The sequence below is a fragment of the Heteronotia binoei genome, chromosome 4, assembly GCF_032191835.1.
Source record: "Heteronotia binoei isolate CCM8104 ecotype False Entrance Well chromosome 4, APGP_CSIRO_Hbin_v1, whole genome shotgun sequence".
In the NCBI taxonomy this organism is placed as follows: Eukaryota; Metazoa; Chordata; class Lepidosauria; order Squamata; family Gekkonidae; genus Heteronotia; species Heteronotia binoei.
The window spans coordinates 38,872,786-38,889,960 of record NC_083226.1 but is presented as its reverse complement, the minus strand read 5'-3'; the positions used below and the strand labels follow the sequence as shown (position 1 = coordinate 38,889,960).

General features: G+C 41.7%; 1 protein-coding gene across 6 annotated transcripts in view; it reads right to left on the bottom strand.

The window, feature by feature from the left end:
- Positions 1-2,826: 2,826 nt before the first annotated feature.
- Positions 2,827-17,175, bottom strand: part of PALM2AKAP2 (PALM2 and AKAP2 fusion) — a 163,062-nt gene continuing 148,713 nt past the window's right edge. For 5 of the 6 annotated variants that reach the window (XM_060237148.1, XM_060237151.1, XM_060237146.1 and 2 more), the window contains 3 exons: positions 15,281-15,459; positions 13,566-13,604; positions 2,827-6,778 (listed from right to left, as the gene is read on the bottom strand). In XM_060237148.1, the coding sequence (XP_060093131.1) occupies positions 6,686-6,778; positions 13,566-13,604; positions 15,281-15,459 (311 nt within the window). In that variant the 3' untranslated portion in view covers positions 2,827-6,685. The remainder of the gene's footprint in view (positions 6,779-13,565; positions 13,605-15,280; positions 15,460-17,175) is intronic. The other variant, XM_060237145.1, reaches the window with a different exon arrangement.

The following is a 17,175-nucleotide window of genomic DNA, read 5'->3' as shown; positions in this document are numbered from 1 at the left end:
AATCAGGGAGCAAAAGACTAACTCCCCTTCTTGATGTTTTTATAGCTGAAACTGGTTTTTATAGCTGAAACTCCACGTAAATTTGCTATGCTGTACTTTTTATTTCTATGCCAATAAAGGGATTTGGATTTTTTTAAATATGTTTTGACAATTTTTTAAGAGGAGAACAAAGCCCTAGCTTCCACTGGAAAAACACAGGAGGAAAATTATTGTCTAATAGATTAATTTATTAGGATTCATTTCCCCTGTGAATAAATCCAGGTTGAGGTGTCTGGTTCAGGATAAAAACCTTTAACTAACCATCTCAGAAGCATCCTTGTTCCTATTAATAAGCAGTAAGCTTTTGAGGTCGGAGGATGGTGGAAGACAGGACGGCCTGGCGTGACTTTGTCCATGAGGTTGCAAAGAGTTGGACTCGACTGTGTGACTGAACAACAACAAGCTTTTGTGTCTAGTTCACTAACAGCAGTGACTCTTGCAAAAGAAGAAGGTGAAGAGTTCATTGGACGAAAGGCAACGCTGTTGTAGCCTAGGGCTGCCAACTTCTGAAGATCTCCCAGAATTGCAACTAATTTCCAGACTACAGAGATCCTTCCCCAAACTCTGCCCTTTCCAAAATCCATCCCCAAATCTCCATGAAATTCCCAACCCAGACCTGACAATCCTATAATGTAACCATCTATTGGGAGCATCTGAATGGTTAAATCCTGCCAGATGAGGCAGAATTAGTCATGTGTAGAAGAGGCTAGCTTGGAGGATAGACTCAGTCGCTGCTTCTTTGATGGCTGGAACTTTGGGTCCACAGAAACCTTGGATTAGTTAGCAATCACAGCATTCTGGCAGGTATCTTACAGCACTGTTACTTCTGTACTCCTGACAGTGTGATACAAACTATAGAAATGGTTGATCAGAAACATAAGTGCCAAATTACTTAAATGACATACTGGGTGGTAGCATTACTGTATATAAACCCACTTGACATCCTTTGATACAGTCATTGCATGGAGGGGGCAGGATTACATCTACTGCAGCACAAAGTCTTATAGCATCCTGAAGTCTAGCAGATTTATTGCAGAAAAAGCTCTTGTGCCTTACTTCATTCAAGGTTCTATTCAATGGCCAAGCTCAGGGACAGCTGAATTCTGTGTCTTTGGAGGCTAGAAATTGAATCTGACTTCTTCATGCTTAGTTTGGCTCCACAAGAAAGGCATTGAGTGGCAATGGTTCTAGTATATGTAAACAGCCATGGCATTTTACACAAAACCCAAAGAGATTCAACAATAAATCAGTTTTTTATACCCTGCTTTTCTCTACCTTAAGGTGTCTCAAAGCAGTTTACAATCAACTTCCTTTCCCCACAACAGGCACCTTGTGAGCAATGTTTCTTCTAAGCTGCAGTGCAAAAATTCTGCTTTGTGAGCTATTGGTATAAAGTTGTGAGTTACTGCATAAATTATTGTGCTCTGGGGCCATTTTCCCTGAGCCGAGACAAAAACGTGCGAGCTGGAGGCTAAAAATCTGTGAGCTAGCTCATGCTAACTCATTTTAGAGGAAACACTGCTTGTGAGGTAGATGGGGCTGAGAGAGTTCTAAGAGAACTGTGACTGGCTCAAGGTTACCCAGCAGGCTTCATGAGGAAGAGCGGGGAATAAAACCTGGTTCTCCAGATTAGAGTACACCACTTTTAAACACTATACAATGCTGGTTAAAGTAGGGACTCTCCCCCAATTATTTATTTAAATAGGTTTTCTTCCAAATAAGACACCTTAACTGAAATTTTGCATATCCTCATGGATGAAATTATTATATGCAGAGGAGGAGGAGGTGGAGATTGGAATTATCCCCTACCCTCCACCTGGAGTCTCAGAGTAGTTTACAGTCTCCTTCCCCTTCTCCACAATAGACACTCTGGTAGGTGGTAGGTGGGGCTGAGAGAGCTCTTTCAAGAGCTGCTCTTGAGAAAACAGCTAAGAGTAGGGTTCCCGCTGGGGGTAAGGTTTTCCCCGGTTTGGGGGCCTCCAACCCACCAGTATGGAGCTGGCTGGCAGGGGATCCCTGCCCCTGGAAAGCTCTGCCAATGCCTGATATGCCCGTCACACACATCACTTCCAGGTGACATCATTGCACTGCATGTGCTTGAGGCTTCCCTTGCTGGCAGCCAGGTAAGAGCTGGCAACCTTAGGTCTGAGAGAACTTGTGACTGTTCCAAGATCACACCAGCAGCTACATGTGGTGGAGTGGGGAATCAAACCCAGTTCTTTCAGATTAGAGTCTGCACACTACACCAAACTGACACTTAACCTGAACTGATCAGGGCCCCTTTCTCCTGACTTCCACCAGGACCCCCACTAATACCTGCCCTCTAGTCCACCCCACAAGGGGAGGTACGGTGGCTCAGTGGTAGAGCATCTGCTTGGTAAGCAGAAGGTCCCAGGTTCAATCCCTGGCATCTCCAAAAAAGGGTTCAGGTAAATAGATGTGAAAAACCTCCGCTTGGGACCCTGGAGAGCCGCTGCCAGTCTGCATAGACAATACTGACTTTGATGGACCGAGGGTCTGATTCAGTATAAGGCAGCTTCATATGTCCACATCCCAACCTGCCTGTTTCTCAGCATTCCCTCAGCCATTTGTGTCTTTTCTCCAGTGTTGCTGGGTGGTGTGTGCAGATAGGAACACCACCAGTATGCTGACCAGGTCTGCCAACATTGCTTCTCTGGCAGCACATGGTTGGAGGGCAGGAGTGATCTGGATCATGGGCCAACCATTGGCCACCCTAAAGCATCTGCACACCCTGTTTTTAGATAAGAAACACAAGACAACTATAACTTTAATGAGAAAATAATTATATACTTGTATTGTATGTCTCACAGTCACTATAAAACAGAAGCATGGTACAGCAGTGAAGTGGTTAACACATACAGTAAGCCATGGGTTTTATGACTGCATTTAGTTGGTAATTTATCGAAACAGAGAAAATTACTGTTCTCCATGGATTCTTCAGGATGGGGAGCAAAATAACACCCAAATGGGCTGTGTTAAAACAAGGAACAGTTTCACAGTTCTGCTCTGCAATTAAAAACAACAACAACACACATCCAACCCAAGAAGAACTGAAACCCCTGGATACAGTCACAAATCATAAAGCTTAACTATGACAATGCACAGTTTAATTAAATTGGTATTTTTTGCAAGAAATTCTTATCCCTTTCTATGTGTGGAGAAGAAAAGCTAATTCTGTGATAATGTGTAATCGTTGGCATATATTTATTTACAAACATCTAAGCCATGGCAATGGGCAGATGGAGGTTAACTGCTAAACTTTCAAAGCACTAAGCCAAGTATTGCTGACAACAGTTGTCAAGATCACATAATTCCTGAAAAAAAACAACTGTCCATTGACAGCCATTCACACATCTATTTTAAGTGGAGGTAAAGCATGATGAATTAAGCTTCTCTTCCCACCAAGAAAAGTCATCCCAAGATGCCAGGGACTGGTCTCATTTTTGCTACTGGGGACCGGGGGAAGCACTGGTAACAAAGAATGAGATGATTAGACAAACAAAGTGTGGGTTTTTTGGTGTCTTTTTATTTTCATTTTTAGAAACAGGGAATGCTTTCTTCATGTCGAGCTTATTACAACCTAGTCACAGGGGGGAAAACATCCAATTCCAAGCATATCTCTAGTCATTGATTTTATTTTCCCAACTATAAAGCCACCATTTTCCAGTAAGAGTTACATGTCGTATAAAAAGGAACTGCCTTCCTCATACTTAAGCTGTTTCAGAGAATATTGTCCATGCATGGCAGCACATAATCCAGCTGCTTCATCATAATCCTGAGAATTTTCACCTTGCTTTGAAGAAAACCGCCCCGGAGGGCAAAAATCTTGATTGTACAGGCAATTTCGGCTAAAGGCTCAGAGAACATAGTGTTGGTGGGCCTTCAAGAGCTAGTGACAGAGGTTCTTCACTGTGAATAGTTCAGCAGCTTTCCCTGTCGTCCTCATCCACCTTTCTCTCTGTTTTTTCCTTCCTCTCATGAAGTAATTGTTATTCGTTCCTGTGCGGTATTGTCAGCCCCTGAAAAAACTCAGTATACAATCCAATCCAAAAAAATTAAGTATTTCTCAATCCCACTGATTTCAATAGGCAAGACTGAACACATGCTTCTATTGAAATTACTAGGTCAACAATTACTAGGTCAATACTTTTTGACTGGATTGTAACTCTTTGTTCTTGCAAAAAAAAATCAACCAGAAGAGTGTGCAAACCACAAATATAAAGCTCTTATATGTAAAATAGACTCTAGTCATAACAGTTTGGATTTTTTCCAGGTTACAAAGTTTGCAAAGGTGTAGTAGATTCACTGTGCCTAGGCTATAGTCATGTGAGAACAGCAACAAGAAAGCCTCACATGCAAATGGGACTTTCCTGTTGCTAGCACCCTCTGAATGTACAGGTCTGTCTTCACCTAACAGGAGAAGCTCCATATACATGTTATCCATGCAGATGGCCTCCTTCTGTCCAAACATTTCTACTGTAGTCTGTATACAACAGAGAGAATCCTCTCCAAGGCTTCTGCATTCATATTGTATGTTGGTATTTACTATGAGAAAAATAAGATCTTTTTCCAGATTGCAAGTCCCTTATTTGTCTAATTAAAATACCAGAAAGCAAAATTTCTGCTTATAATATGCAACAAGGAAGGAGAAATTTAGGGAGGTTCTCTAGTTTTTGCTTCCCTTTTTAAAAAAAGCAGTCAAAAGCAATGTTGTAGGTATTTTTAAAAATATATATGCATTAGTTTTTGCAGTTGTTCAAAGTGTGACAGATTCTGGTCCAAAAATTATGGCTGTTGATCATTAAATATTCTACTGCATTGCCCAGACAGATAAAAGACTAAACCAGTAGTAGACTTTACTACCATGCCAAAATACAAAGCTCAAGAATAAATACCACTTTTCCTGCTAAATATCAGATTACAAAACTGCTTGATACTTTTGAAAGGTTAACTCATGCAAATACCATTTCAGTTCAGGTCTGTTATTACAAATACTGCTTAGTGCCTTTTTATATTCCTTTTCTTTAAAAAAAAGAAAAGAAGAAGAAGAAATGTTTATACCCTTAGAGCTGGCAAACAGCTTTGGACAAAATAATCTGTACACCCACATCTTGTCCATCATCCTACTATGAATGCAACTTCACATGCACACAAGCAAATACACACAGATAATTCTTTGTCATGGATTCCCAGCCTACGCTCTATCTAAAGGGTCTACAGGTTTCCTTCTAGCTCTGAAAACACTGGTTGAACAGCAAAAATAATCCTTTGGCTCATCTCTTCCCCTCTTTAAGTCCACTACCTCCTCTCAACTTTTTTGTTTTCTGTTAAAACCTCTCTCTCACACTCTAATACCAAGACCTTTTTATGTAGCATAAATATAGCTAAAAGATATAACTATTTTTTCTTACATACCTTTCTCTGCAACATAACCTGACTTGAAGGTCAATAATTCGCCTCAGTAAAAAATATTTAAACTTTTCTCATTCTCCCCCTTATCTTTCTTGACTCAGCTTTACTGCTCTTTATAGATTTCACTGCATGTCCACATTATCGCAGCCCCCACTGCCCATTAAATACAGATAGATGATAATGCAAATATGCGCTGAGAAACAAGAGACCAATCTGATAACCACAAGCATAGACTTTGCTAAAACTATGATGTTCTGCTTTGGCATTTCTCTTTACCCCTCTATTTTACACTATCTAGGGATTGGTCTTTGTTATTAAAAGGAAACTGAATTAAGCATATAAATTGTAAAATAATGTGCGGGTAAATCTGCAGCTAAAACCACCTATGATAAATTAAGAGAAAGCCTGATCTTCCCAATCTCCTCCCCCAACAATAAACACCTTTGCAAAATAACAGCAAAAAACCATCACACTGTATTTTATGGCTAATATAGGGATTGTACATTCACATTTGAAATTCAACAACCGCCTTTTTAAAAAAAGTCAATTAATTTAAAGCAAGAATTAAAAAAAACCCAATTGCGCTTATAGATTAACAACATCAAAACAAAATTATCTTGAATTTATTATGGCTATTTAGGATATATCAGAGTAACAGCCCTCTTTTTAAAGCCACGTTTGGAATGAAGAGCCGCAGCTGGAACCAAACAAAGCTTGAACAATGGTTTATTTTTTCCTCATGAGGTGCCATATTAAGATCCTATATAAGCCAAACTCTTTCTGTTCCCAATGCAAAGCTGTGAAGATAGTTAAAGGAAGCAATAATGTGCTCATTCTGCCCAGTCTGCTGCTATTTCTTATCAGCGCCATGGCACTGGCTCCAAAGTTACAGCCCGCTACTTCAGGGTTGTTTTTTTTTTGGGGGGGGGGGACAGGGATAGAGGGTGCTTTTTTAATATAACTGTCCTGTGTGTTTGTGCGTATATATGTACACATGCGCGCTCGCACACACACATATAAAAAATGGATTGCTCCTGTTTGAACATGGATCTCAGAGAGTGGTGCATTTGCAATAAATATCAGATTAAAATGATGTAGCTTTTTCAAAAAATTAAAACTTTGTTCTTCTATTTGGTTTGTTGGTCTCTGCAATAACAACAACAACAACAACAATAGTAATAAAAAAAAGCGCTTGCATTATTTGCCATGAAAACTACTCATTTTCTTCCCGGTTAGCATAAATGCCAGCTTCCCAGCGCAGGGCTAGGGCACTCTTCCTGCGGTTGACCCTGGTAGCTTCAAGAACCTGGAGGAAATAAAGAGAGAGAGGGAAAAAATTAGTTTGGTAGCCCATTCCCCACTACAGGCAGATGGATAATGTATCTGATGAAAAGGACTGTGCAGCTTGAAAGCTTACATCATTATCAGCTGGTTGACACAAGGTTTGCCTACCTTGCCTCACTCTGCGTTTCTTACTGGAGTGGAGGGTGGGGACACAACACAACTGTAGTAAAGAACTCATTTAAATATATCATTGATGCAACAATTGTTCGTAAATTTCCAAACTGTGGATTTAAGCACATCCATGAAAAAAGCCACCACATGCACTGAAAAACACAGCAGGATCTGGATGAAAATGCAATTTCAGTGCAAAAAACAAAAAAAACACAAGCAGTGCTAGCCAGATGGACTCAGCCAATCACTATGGCCTTCTGACACAAGGATGTGTTTCATCTGTGGAGAACAAAAGTCACACCCTGTGAATCACAGAAGGCTTTTCTTGTCTTCTGCAGAGGGTTCTTCTAAGCCTTTTGTGCCTTAGTCCTTTGCAAATGCTTGACTTGATCATAACAGTTTCCAGTTGTTGTTTTTTCGGTCCATGCTTTTGATTTAAAATTATGAAACAAACAAGATTTGACCCTTCCCAAAAAACACATGCAAACAAAGAAATTAACAAATCTACACAGTCTGAGTGAGACCTGATATTATATAGCATTGAAAGTGTGAGCTGGAACATCTCTGGTTCAAACTTTCACTCAGCCACAAATTCATGAGGTGTCATTAGACTGGCCACTGCTCTCTCACTCTCTCCCCCTCTCAAATTCCCGTGTGCAACATGAAAGAGTACAGCATGCAGCTCTTTTACAGAGATATCAGAAGGCTTCCTGAGGTAATGTACAGAACTGCTTTGAGCCCTTCAAGGCACTATATGAAAATTGCTGTTCCGATGTAAACCCACAGTGGGCTGGACTCAGATAAAAATTTCTACTTTCTGCCTTTTCCATCTTCTCCCTCCTACATCAGCCTGACCCCCCCCTCCCCAATCTCCCAGGAACAGGAATTCGGAAGGCTACCTTGGGAAGTATGAAAATCTAGTTCTGGTGGAAGTCTTTGTGCCTACAGAAATGCTAGTCTGAATCCAAGTCAGCTAGGCTGAGGTAACCATCCTCTGTCAATTTTAAATCCACCAAGTAGTCTCCCTTCCCTATACTGCAGGCTGACGGAAACAATCCCAACGGGGGTGGGGGAGGGCTAGGGCTACAAAGGTGGAGTAATAATCATAATACATTTTGTCATAAAATATAAGGATACAAGGATGTAATGCTTACAGTATAAATATAAGGATACAAGGATGTATAGCTTACAGTATGCAGAATCTCTCTGAGAGAAAAAGACAGGTTGCTTACCTGTAACTGTAGATCTTCGAGTGGTCATCTGTGCATTCACACTCATGGGATAGAGCGCCTGCGCTGATCCCCGAATCGGTATCTGAAAAGCCCGGGATTTTTCCGCGCTCGGCGCCAATGGGCATGCGCAGGCGTCTCAGTACGCATGCTCACCGGCGCCAGTACGGGGATCCCGCCAGTTCCTTTCTGACCACTGCGCAGAGAGGGTTGCCTTTTGTGTTCCCGGTCAGTGAGATATCGGGGTTTTTGCCTTTATTGTTGTATATAGCCCGTTTGTTGTTTTTCTTAGCGTAGATAGTTAGATAGTTTAGATAGCTAGTAAAAAAAAAAAGTTTGTGTGTGTGTTTGTTGGACTGCCCTTTGGGGCCTTTCCCCCCGTTTGTTTTCCCCCAAAAGTTTTTTTCCCCTCAGAGGACTCTGAGTGGGGTTTTTTGCGACTGGCGTCTATGGAAAGATGTTGGGGGTTTTTCAAACGCTACCGCTCATGTGGGAAGAAGATTGCCCCCCCCAGACAGCCATTCTCTGTGTCTTCTCTGCTTGGGTGAAGCGCACTGCGTGGAGTCCTGCCCACACTGTCTCCGCTTCTCCAAGCAAACGAGGAAGAACCGGGCGGCGCAGGCAGGGATTCGGGGATTGGCGCAGGCGCTCTATCCCATGGGTGTGAAGCACAGAGACCACGAAGATCAGCCTAGTCTTTTCTTGGAAACCACCAGTGAAGGGAATTCCATCCCGCCACCCTACTTAATTAGTGCCTACAAAGAGACAGCAGTTTCTAAGAGAGTTGAAAGTGGCAAAGGTAAAGCCATTCCTGGTATGTGCAGTCATTTCTTTTGTCCTTTTGCTGGCTCTGGTCAAAGAGTTTTGAAGTATGACAGCAACCTGCAAAATCTGTGCATAGAGATGACAGTGGGATGAATGAGTACTGCGATAGACAATGTTGCTTTCATTCCTAGCACCTTCTTCAAAAAAGCTCCCAATCTTACTAGCTGCCTTCAAACGATCTCTGGCAATGGTTACCAAGATCACATTTATGCCACCTGTGTTCTTTAAAAATATCACCTTGCATTTTTTTCAGCAGAAGCTAAAAAGCAAATGTATGAATCAACTGCGCAAGTGCAGACATTTCTACATAACATCCAATGTCAAGCTTAATTTCATACATAATATCTTTTTGGTTTATGTACACCTGTAATAATTTGTTCTAAATAGGGCTTTTTTCCTGTACAAAGAGGTGTTGGAACGCTCAAGAGGAAATGAAAGAGAAAACACACAGGTGCACTGCATGAACCTTGAAACATTTTTTTGAGAATTTTGTTTCCATTAAGAGGTTTTGGAACTCCATTCCACCACATTCCCCAAGGCAAAAACCCCTGCTTCTAAGGAAGCTCAGCTAAAATCAGTGGGCTTACATGTGAATATATCCAGGATCAGAGTATGATGGGATGCATCCACATAAGGGAAAGAAAAGCTGCCCCTGCTGCAGAAGTAGTAGTGAGCTGGGTGGAGATATACACCCAATCCCTGCACCTTGTGTTGCTGGCACTGCCCCTCCCTACCTCCTTCCTGATTGTCATGCTGGTGCAGAAGCACTGACCAGATAAATAGTCTCCCTGCCGTCCAACACTGTTCCCCTATCCAACAGCTGAGCTGCAACCCAGCTGTTAAAGAAAAAAGCTTTGTTAAAGTGCTGCAGGGGCGGGGGGGGGGTGGGGAGGGAATACCAGTGCTGAACATCACTATTTTAAAGGCTACGTCACTACTCTCTGCCCCCTTCCCATGGCTGCAGGAAGAGCTGCCACATGAAGGCTGCAGCCAGTGTGCCATTTCCTCTTTATGTTAGAGGAAAGGAGGTTTTTCTTTGCCCGTGCTTAAAAGGAGAAACTCCCAGGTGCCCACGAGCTGTGCTCGGAATGAGCAGCACATCATGTGGAAGCTCCCACATAAAACACTGGCATGCTATGCACCATTCAGGGAGGAACTCCTATATGGAAACAATACTGGTTTAAATAGTATTTTGGTTGCATCTTATATGCAAGCTGCTTTGTGGCCCCCATGTGGGAGAAAAGCAGGGTACAAATATTTAAATAAATAAAAACAGAAATTCTGTCCTAGCCAGTCAGGATCTGTTGGAAGGCCTTTGCCATTCATTTGTGGTTTGGCTGCTTCCTACCCACATCTCACCCTCTCTCTTCAAGTAGGATTAGGCACCGAGGAACTGAATGCCAGACAACCTACTGTTCCAACCAACTTGCTCATGTTCTTCGTCCAAATTCTCAGATTCTCAAAGGCTTGAACTGAGGTTTCACTACATTATCCTATGGTATGTTGCAATCCTCTCCCCAATGTTATTTGACATCTATATGTGCCCCCTCATCCAGTTAATCTAGATGTTCGGGCTCAGTTGTCACCAGTATGCTAATGACACCCAGTTGTAATTGTTGATGGATGGCCGGTCTGATTCCCCCCTGGATACTTTGGCTAGGGCTTTGGAGGCTGTGGCTGACTGATTACACCAGGGCCAGCTGAAACTAAATCCAGTTGGGATGGAGGTCCTGCTCCCAAGTCATGAGGGAATGCGTTCAGGAATCTGATTCCCAGCCCTTGGTGGGGTGGCATTGACACTGGCACCAATGGTGAAGGGTTTGGGAGTGACCCTGGACGCTTCCCTTTCTATGAAGGCTCAGGTCATTACGGTTGCCAGGTCACCTTTAATCATCTTCTGCTGGTCAGGCAGGTGATCACCTACCTTTCTTCTCAGCAAATGGTGACTGTGATCCATGCAATGGTCACTTCCAGACTTGACTACTGCAATTCGCACTACACAGACATACGCTTGAACCTAATCTGGAAGCTTCAGCTGGTACAAAACACAGTGGCACACAGGTGCACATTGAGCCAGTGCTACACCAGCTGCATTGGTTGTTGGCTGAGTACCAAGTCAGATTCAAGGCTATGGCCCTATGTGACCAGGAATCAGCATACCTGTGGGACTGTCTCTCCCTATATATGCCCTGAGAAGCCTTGCACTCTTCTGACTAGCACTGTTTAGTGGTCCCTGGCCCGAAAAACATCTGCCTTTCCTTGGCCAGGGCCTTTTCTGCCCTGGCTTTGGCCTGGTGGAATATACTCCCAACTAAGAGCAGGATCTTTTGGGATTTGTTGCAATTCTGTAAAACAGCCTGCTTGCAGGGTAGGGCATTGCCAACAAACAAGCAAATAAATTCTCCTGTCCACATCCCCCCTCACAGCAGTTATCCACTCCATACTGAATACATTATCAAAATCTGCTGTTTCCAATCTGCTGCCATCATAGGGCAATGTCTGGAATAAAATGACAACATGACAGATGTACTTTAGCCATCCCCTAACAAGAACTGGTTAAAAACAGATGGAAAGTTATTACGAGAAGGCAAAAGCCAGCATTGTTGCTGAAATTTCACCTGAATCAATGCATGTTTAGACACTCTGCCTCAGATGAGAGATTCAGGTGGGTAGCTGTGTTGGTCTGAAGCATGAAAGCTCATACCTTGAATAAAACTTTGCTGGTCTTAAAGGTGCCACCAGCCTCAAACTTTGTTCTGCTGCCTCAGATGAGACACTAAGAAATGCCAAGGGATGCTGCCAACAGAATTCTGAGATGACTAACACAATAGATTATGAACCACCAGAAGATCCTCTAACAATTCCTTGTGCCTAAAGAAGGAATCTAAGCACTGTGCTGTAGAATTAATTGCAAATCTATTGTGTGCACGATCAAATAGTTATTTTGTTACTTCATTGATACCCTGCTTTTCCCCGCAAATGGGGACCCAAAGTAGCTTACATTGTTCCCTTCTGCTCCATTTTATCCTTTCAACAGCCCTATGTGGTGGGTTAGACTGGCCCAAGGTAACTATATATAGCAGCTAACTGGAAGAACAAATTCACCTTTGTGAATCTATTCTTAAAATTTGGGAAATGGTTGGAATGAGGAAGCTAACTTCAGAAGGGAGAGTCAGTTTTCTGAAAATTGGCATGAGTGTTGGATATTAAATAACACTGTGGGTGCATTCACATCACACTAAATAACGTGTTTTGCAAAATGCATTATTCAGTGTGGTGTGAACACACCCAGTGTTTCCTCCCCTTAGGCAGTGTTTTCTCCTTGTTATGAAACAATTTGTTTATATTCATGGTTGTATTTCATTTTTAAGCTCTTTAGCTGTTAATTAAAGTAAAAAGTTCTTTAGCTCTTAATTACAATGAAAGCAGGTAGTATATATATCACAAGGGAGTAGGGACATGAAGCTAGAAAAAATAAAATCTCAAAAACATATTTGCTCAATAATGTGACATTTTAGTTTCAGAACTGAAAAGTTATTCCTGCTGACAGTTTTGAAAATCTTATTTCAACTATAGCTGCAGGCCAGAATCAAGGGTGCAGCTCACTCATACTTAGCATTAGATTGCCATCATGGTCATAAATCCAAACATGTTCACTTAAGTTGTAGGAAATAGTCTAAGGGCCAAAATACAAACAACAGCAGCCAAGGGTCCATGCTGTACCATTTTAGGAGGATTTGTAGCTCTTGTTCTCACCCCCATGACTTTTCAGATGTGGAAACAGCCTGTTTCTGTGCCTAACAAGATGTGAGGGGGGGGGGGGGAACAAGAGCTCCTGGGGCTGTTGTGCCATGTGCCCTATCTGGATCACTGCAACGTGGCAATTTTTAAAGAACTACAAATGATTCTAAAATGTTGTTGGTGGCCATGGGATGGGCCTACGGCTGCTGTCTTTTGTAGTTTGTCCTTGTAGTTTGTAGTTATGGAAGATTGATTTTGCTTTATCAAAACAGAACTAAACTCCCAGCTAAGAAATTAATTGTATCAGTTGGGATGCAAGAAGAGGGGCCATGACTCAGTGGTAGTGCATCTGTTTTGCAGGTGAAAGGTTTCAGGTTCAGTCCTCAGCAGTTCCAGTTAAAAGGACCAGGAAATGTAAGATGTCTTACCAGAGTCCTTGTAGGGCCTTAGATGACAGGAGGCTGTGGTTTAGTAGAGAAAATTTGCATGTAATAGATCCCAGGTATGTTCATTGTGATCTCCAGTTAAAAGGATCTGGTAGTAGGTGTGATGTGAAACACCTCTGCCTGAGACTCTGGAGAGCCACTGCCAGTTAGAGGAGCCACTCCTGATATACCTGAGAACTTGCAATTTAGTGTTTTTTCAAATGCACTGCCTAGTTAGAATACTCCAGGCCTAGATGGGTGGGGGATGCTGGGGATTAAAATTGAATCTCTTTGTCTTTCAGACCATCACTCCAATGGTTATGCAAAGCAGCAAATGAAAAGCAAACTGTAGCAACATGCATTTGAAATCCTCATGCAAAATTAGTAAACAAAGCAAAGAGAAGTGTGTGAAAAGTACCTCAGAAGTAACCTTGTTAGACAGTAATTTACAGGTATACTGGTAGAAAGGGAAAAGAATGTCATTAGTACACAAAGAAAGAGAGGAGAAATTGACTGACTTCAGATTTGAAAACAAATTAAGCTGAAAACAACTATTTTGCAGCTGAAGTAGCTTGGAATTGTTCCAAAAAAACTTGTTTAGGAAAGCAAAATAGCCAATTAAGAATTGATACAAAACAAAAACAGAACCAAAGTTTTTGTCAGGTGTGATGGCTTTTTGTGTTTTTAACTGTTATTATGGTGAATCCTCTGACAAATAAATTAACCTTTTCTCCAAGCATATGGCCAGAACCCTCAATCTGGTTCCTTTAGAAAGAGTAGACAGACTAGAGACTTGAAGGTATCTTTACACTGGAAGTACTGAAGTATTTAAAGTGTTTAGTCACACCTAGTCCTCTGCTAGACAGTTATGTGACCACTGCTTGTACAGTGAACTGTTTTTACAGGAAAGAGATACCCAAGGAAACTGCTTGAATGGCAACTTACGCACTCAATTCTCAGGTATTTCTGGGGGGTGAGGGGGGGGAGAGAGAATCTAGATTTCTCATGAAGCATTTCAAGTCACAGATCCTGTAAGCATTTAGGGGAAGCACATTTGTGCAGACCCTGTGGCCTGACAGGGAGCACTCGGTCCAGCTTCAGGTTGGCCTTTGTTTTGCTGCTGTTGTGTAAAAAGCTGCCCTTCTGCAGACTGTTACAGATCAAGACACTAAATACATTCTGGTCAAGAAAACAGGGAAGTTTAAAGCAATTCACAGCTTTCCATATGTGCTTTGAATAGTAAGGATAAAAATATGAACTGTGTGTCAAAAGTGATAAATGACCCAGGGTAGTCCTGCTGCAATTTCCTATTCAAGGTCTCAGTGGAATTGTTCCCTGATACTACACTGAATGTAGTACACAGGGAGGTGCTAAATATTAGGGTTGTTTGGGAGGAGGCAAACAGCCACTACTGAGGTTGCAGTTCTGTAGCTCATTGCAGGGTCGTGGTCTCAAACATACACTTACACAGAACAAGTACCAATGATTATAGAGGAATTTACTTCCCAATGAGGTCATATAAAGGGCAGTTTCTTCCACTCTGCTTTGGTTCTGTCACTTATATTAGGAGATATTCTGCTGTAAAAAGCAGGTTCAATGCATTGTGGGAAAATATCTGAGGCAACACCCCACATTTTGTTGTGAGGGTCATGCGGTGTTGTTGGGGTTCCATTTCTGCCTTGCGGAACAGTAGTTACAACTTGAGGGGAACAGATAGGCTGAATGCGCAAAGCTCAGCCCTAAGAAAAGCTCTCATATAGACACGCTCTTGATCATAGTGAAGAAAGTAAAATGGAAAATAACCTACAAGGAAAAACAACAGTGAAATATTCACATATGATCTAGTGGCTATGCAAGCTGGCTCTATATCAGCCAAGAAACACAGGATTGTTACCCATATTGTTACTATCTTTTTTTTTTATTAGTAGGTTTCTCTGTTTTAGGAAGTTACGTATCTTTCCACAAGGCCCATTTCAGAATAAGGCATTTAATATCTGAATGACACATAGTAATTACTAGTTTTATTCAGTACTTCTATGCACAGAATGGTGGAAAGGCAATTTCTGAAAGCTGTAGAAATGAAGAAGCCTCTTTCCTATGTGTATAACAATGACACAGAGTAACTCTACTTACACTGCTCTCATCCATCTTCTCCCGCCTTTTGGTTTTGTGAGTTTCATAATCTTCTAGGAGGGTCTGCATCAGGTTCTTGGGCTTCTGAGGGGCTCCAGCTTCATCTGATGCCAAATCAGAATGTGACGAGGGACCTTCTGAGGTGGGGGATGGAGGTGGCTTGATCTTTTCTATTTTGCCTGTAAAGATCAAATCACATATCAGGGTCTGCCCACTGGGAGCACTGGTCACTGGATGTTTCAGAAACTGGTGCTTAACCTTATAGCCCTTTGTGGTCTGGACCTACATACTCAAAAGTCTGTTTCTCCTGATATGAACTTCATGCAGCAATTATGCTCCTCACAACATATATCCTAGCAGTTCTCCCACACACTCTCAGGAGGATACAATTTGTTATGGCCGGGCTTTTTCTATTGTGGCCCCGCTACAGTGGAACAGCCTCTCAGAAGGGGTGAAGAAGGCACTTATCCCTTCAGCCTTCCACAGAGGCTGTAAAGAGAATTATTTATACAACCTTATGGAACAGTCTGAATTGGACTCTAGTTTGTTTCATCTATCATATCAATGATGTCTTTTAATGCTTTCATTATTATTTTTTGCATTGTGACCTGTCTTGGGTCCTGACTCTGTCAGAAGAAATGCATATAATTAGTCAATCAGTAAGTTTTTATTACAGCCATACAGAAGCAGGATAACCACCAATATAAATTCTCTGTGTACATTTATCCTAATATAACTAACAGTTCAAGGGTTAGAATCTAAGTAAATTATACACAGGATGCTATCTTGGTCCATGTTTTTATTGCAGAGAACAGAAATTTAGCTACAGATACAGTACTTCCTTGGCCTAAATGAATATATATCACAAATAGAGAAATGAACAACTTCTCCAGAATTATAAACAGCCATGTCAGAATATACACTCTTTTATTTTTGAAGCTTAGTTCTGCAACCACAAGAACTAGAAAGATAATTTCAAAATTCCTGTGCTGGAATTCTCAGGTCTGAATTAAGAATCTATGAGGTATACAAAAAAGAGTGACCATACAAGCCATTTGGCCTAAGGCATCCCTGAAAAGTATTTGTCTAGCTGCTGCTTGATGGTTTCCCCTTTGTAGTTTTTGTAACTGGTTTAGCTGCTTGAAGACCACCTGTCTTCAAACAGCTAAACAAAACAACATCTCTGTTCAGTCCTGGGGAGGTGTTGCAACCTCTATTGAATAGTGACAGCTCTCTTTCAAAAGTACTGGGGGGGGGGACCTTTTCTTGCACACAGACAGCCCCCTAATCTCAAACAACTCCTCACCCACAACAATACAACATCTCATCTGAGCATGGACACTGGTACCAGAGCTTGCAATAAACCCAAGTGCCAATTTTGCTGCCACATATACCCAGACAACACAATCACTGGAGCTAATAGCATTAACTACACCGTCTCAGGCTCATTCACTTGCTCATCTTCCAACATTATATATGCCATTAAATGTCAACAATGCCCTTTAGTTCTCTACATACGGCAAACAGGACAAACCCTCCACCAAAGGATAAATAGACACAAATCTGACATCAGGAATTACAGAACTGAGAAACCTGTGGGGGAACACTTTAACCTTCCAAAGCATTCAATGGGTGACCTCAAAGTAGCTGAGGAACTTCAAGAAGAGAATGGAGAGAGGACTTGCTGAATTACAAATTATTATGAAACTTGGAACAAACACCTCCCCAGGACTGAACAGGGATATTGGTTTTTTTTATCTCATTACATATGCTAAACCCACTTTCACCAAGTATGGTGATATATCCACAGTATTCCAATGGATTTCTCTTTTAGGATAGTGTATCAGAATAATGCTTTTGTATTGACATACTCAAACAAAAGGGTATTGGCTGTT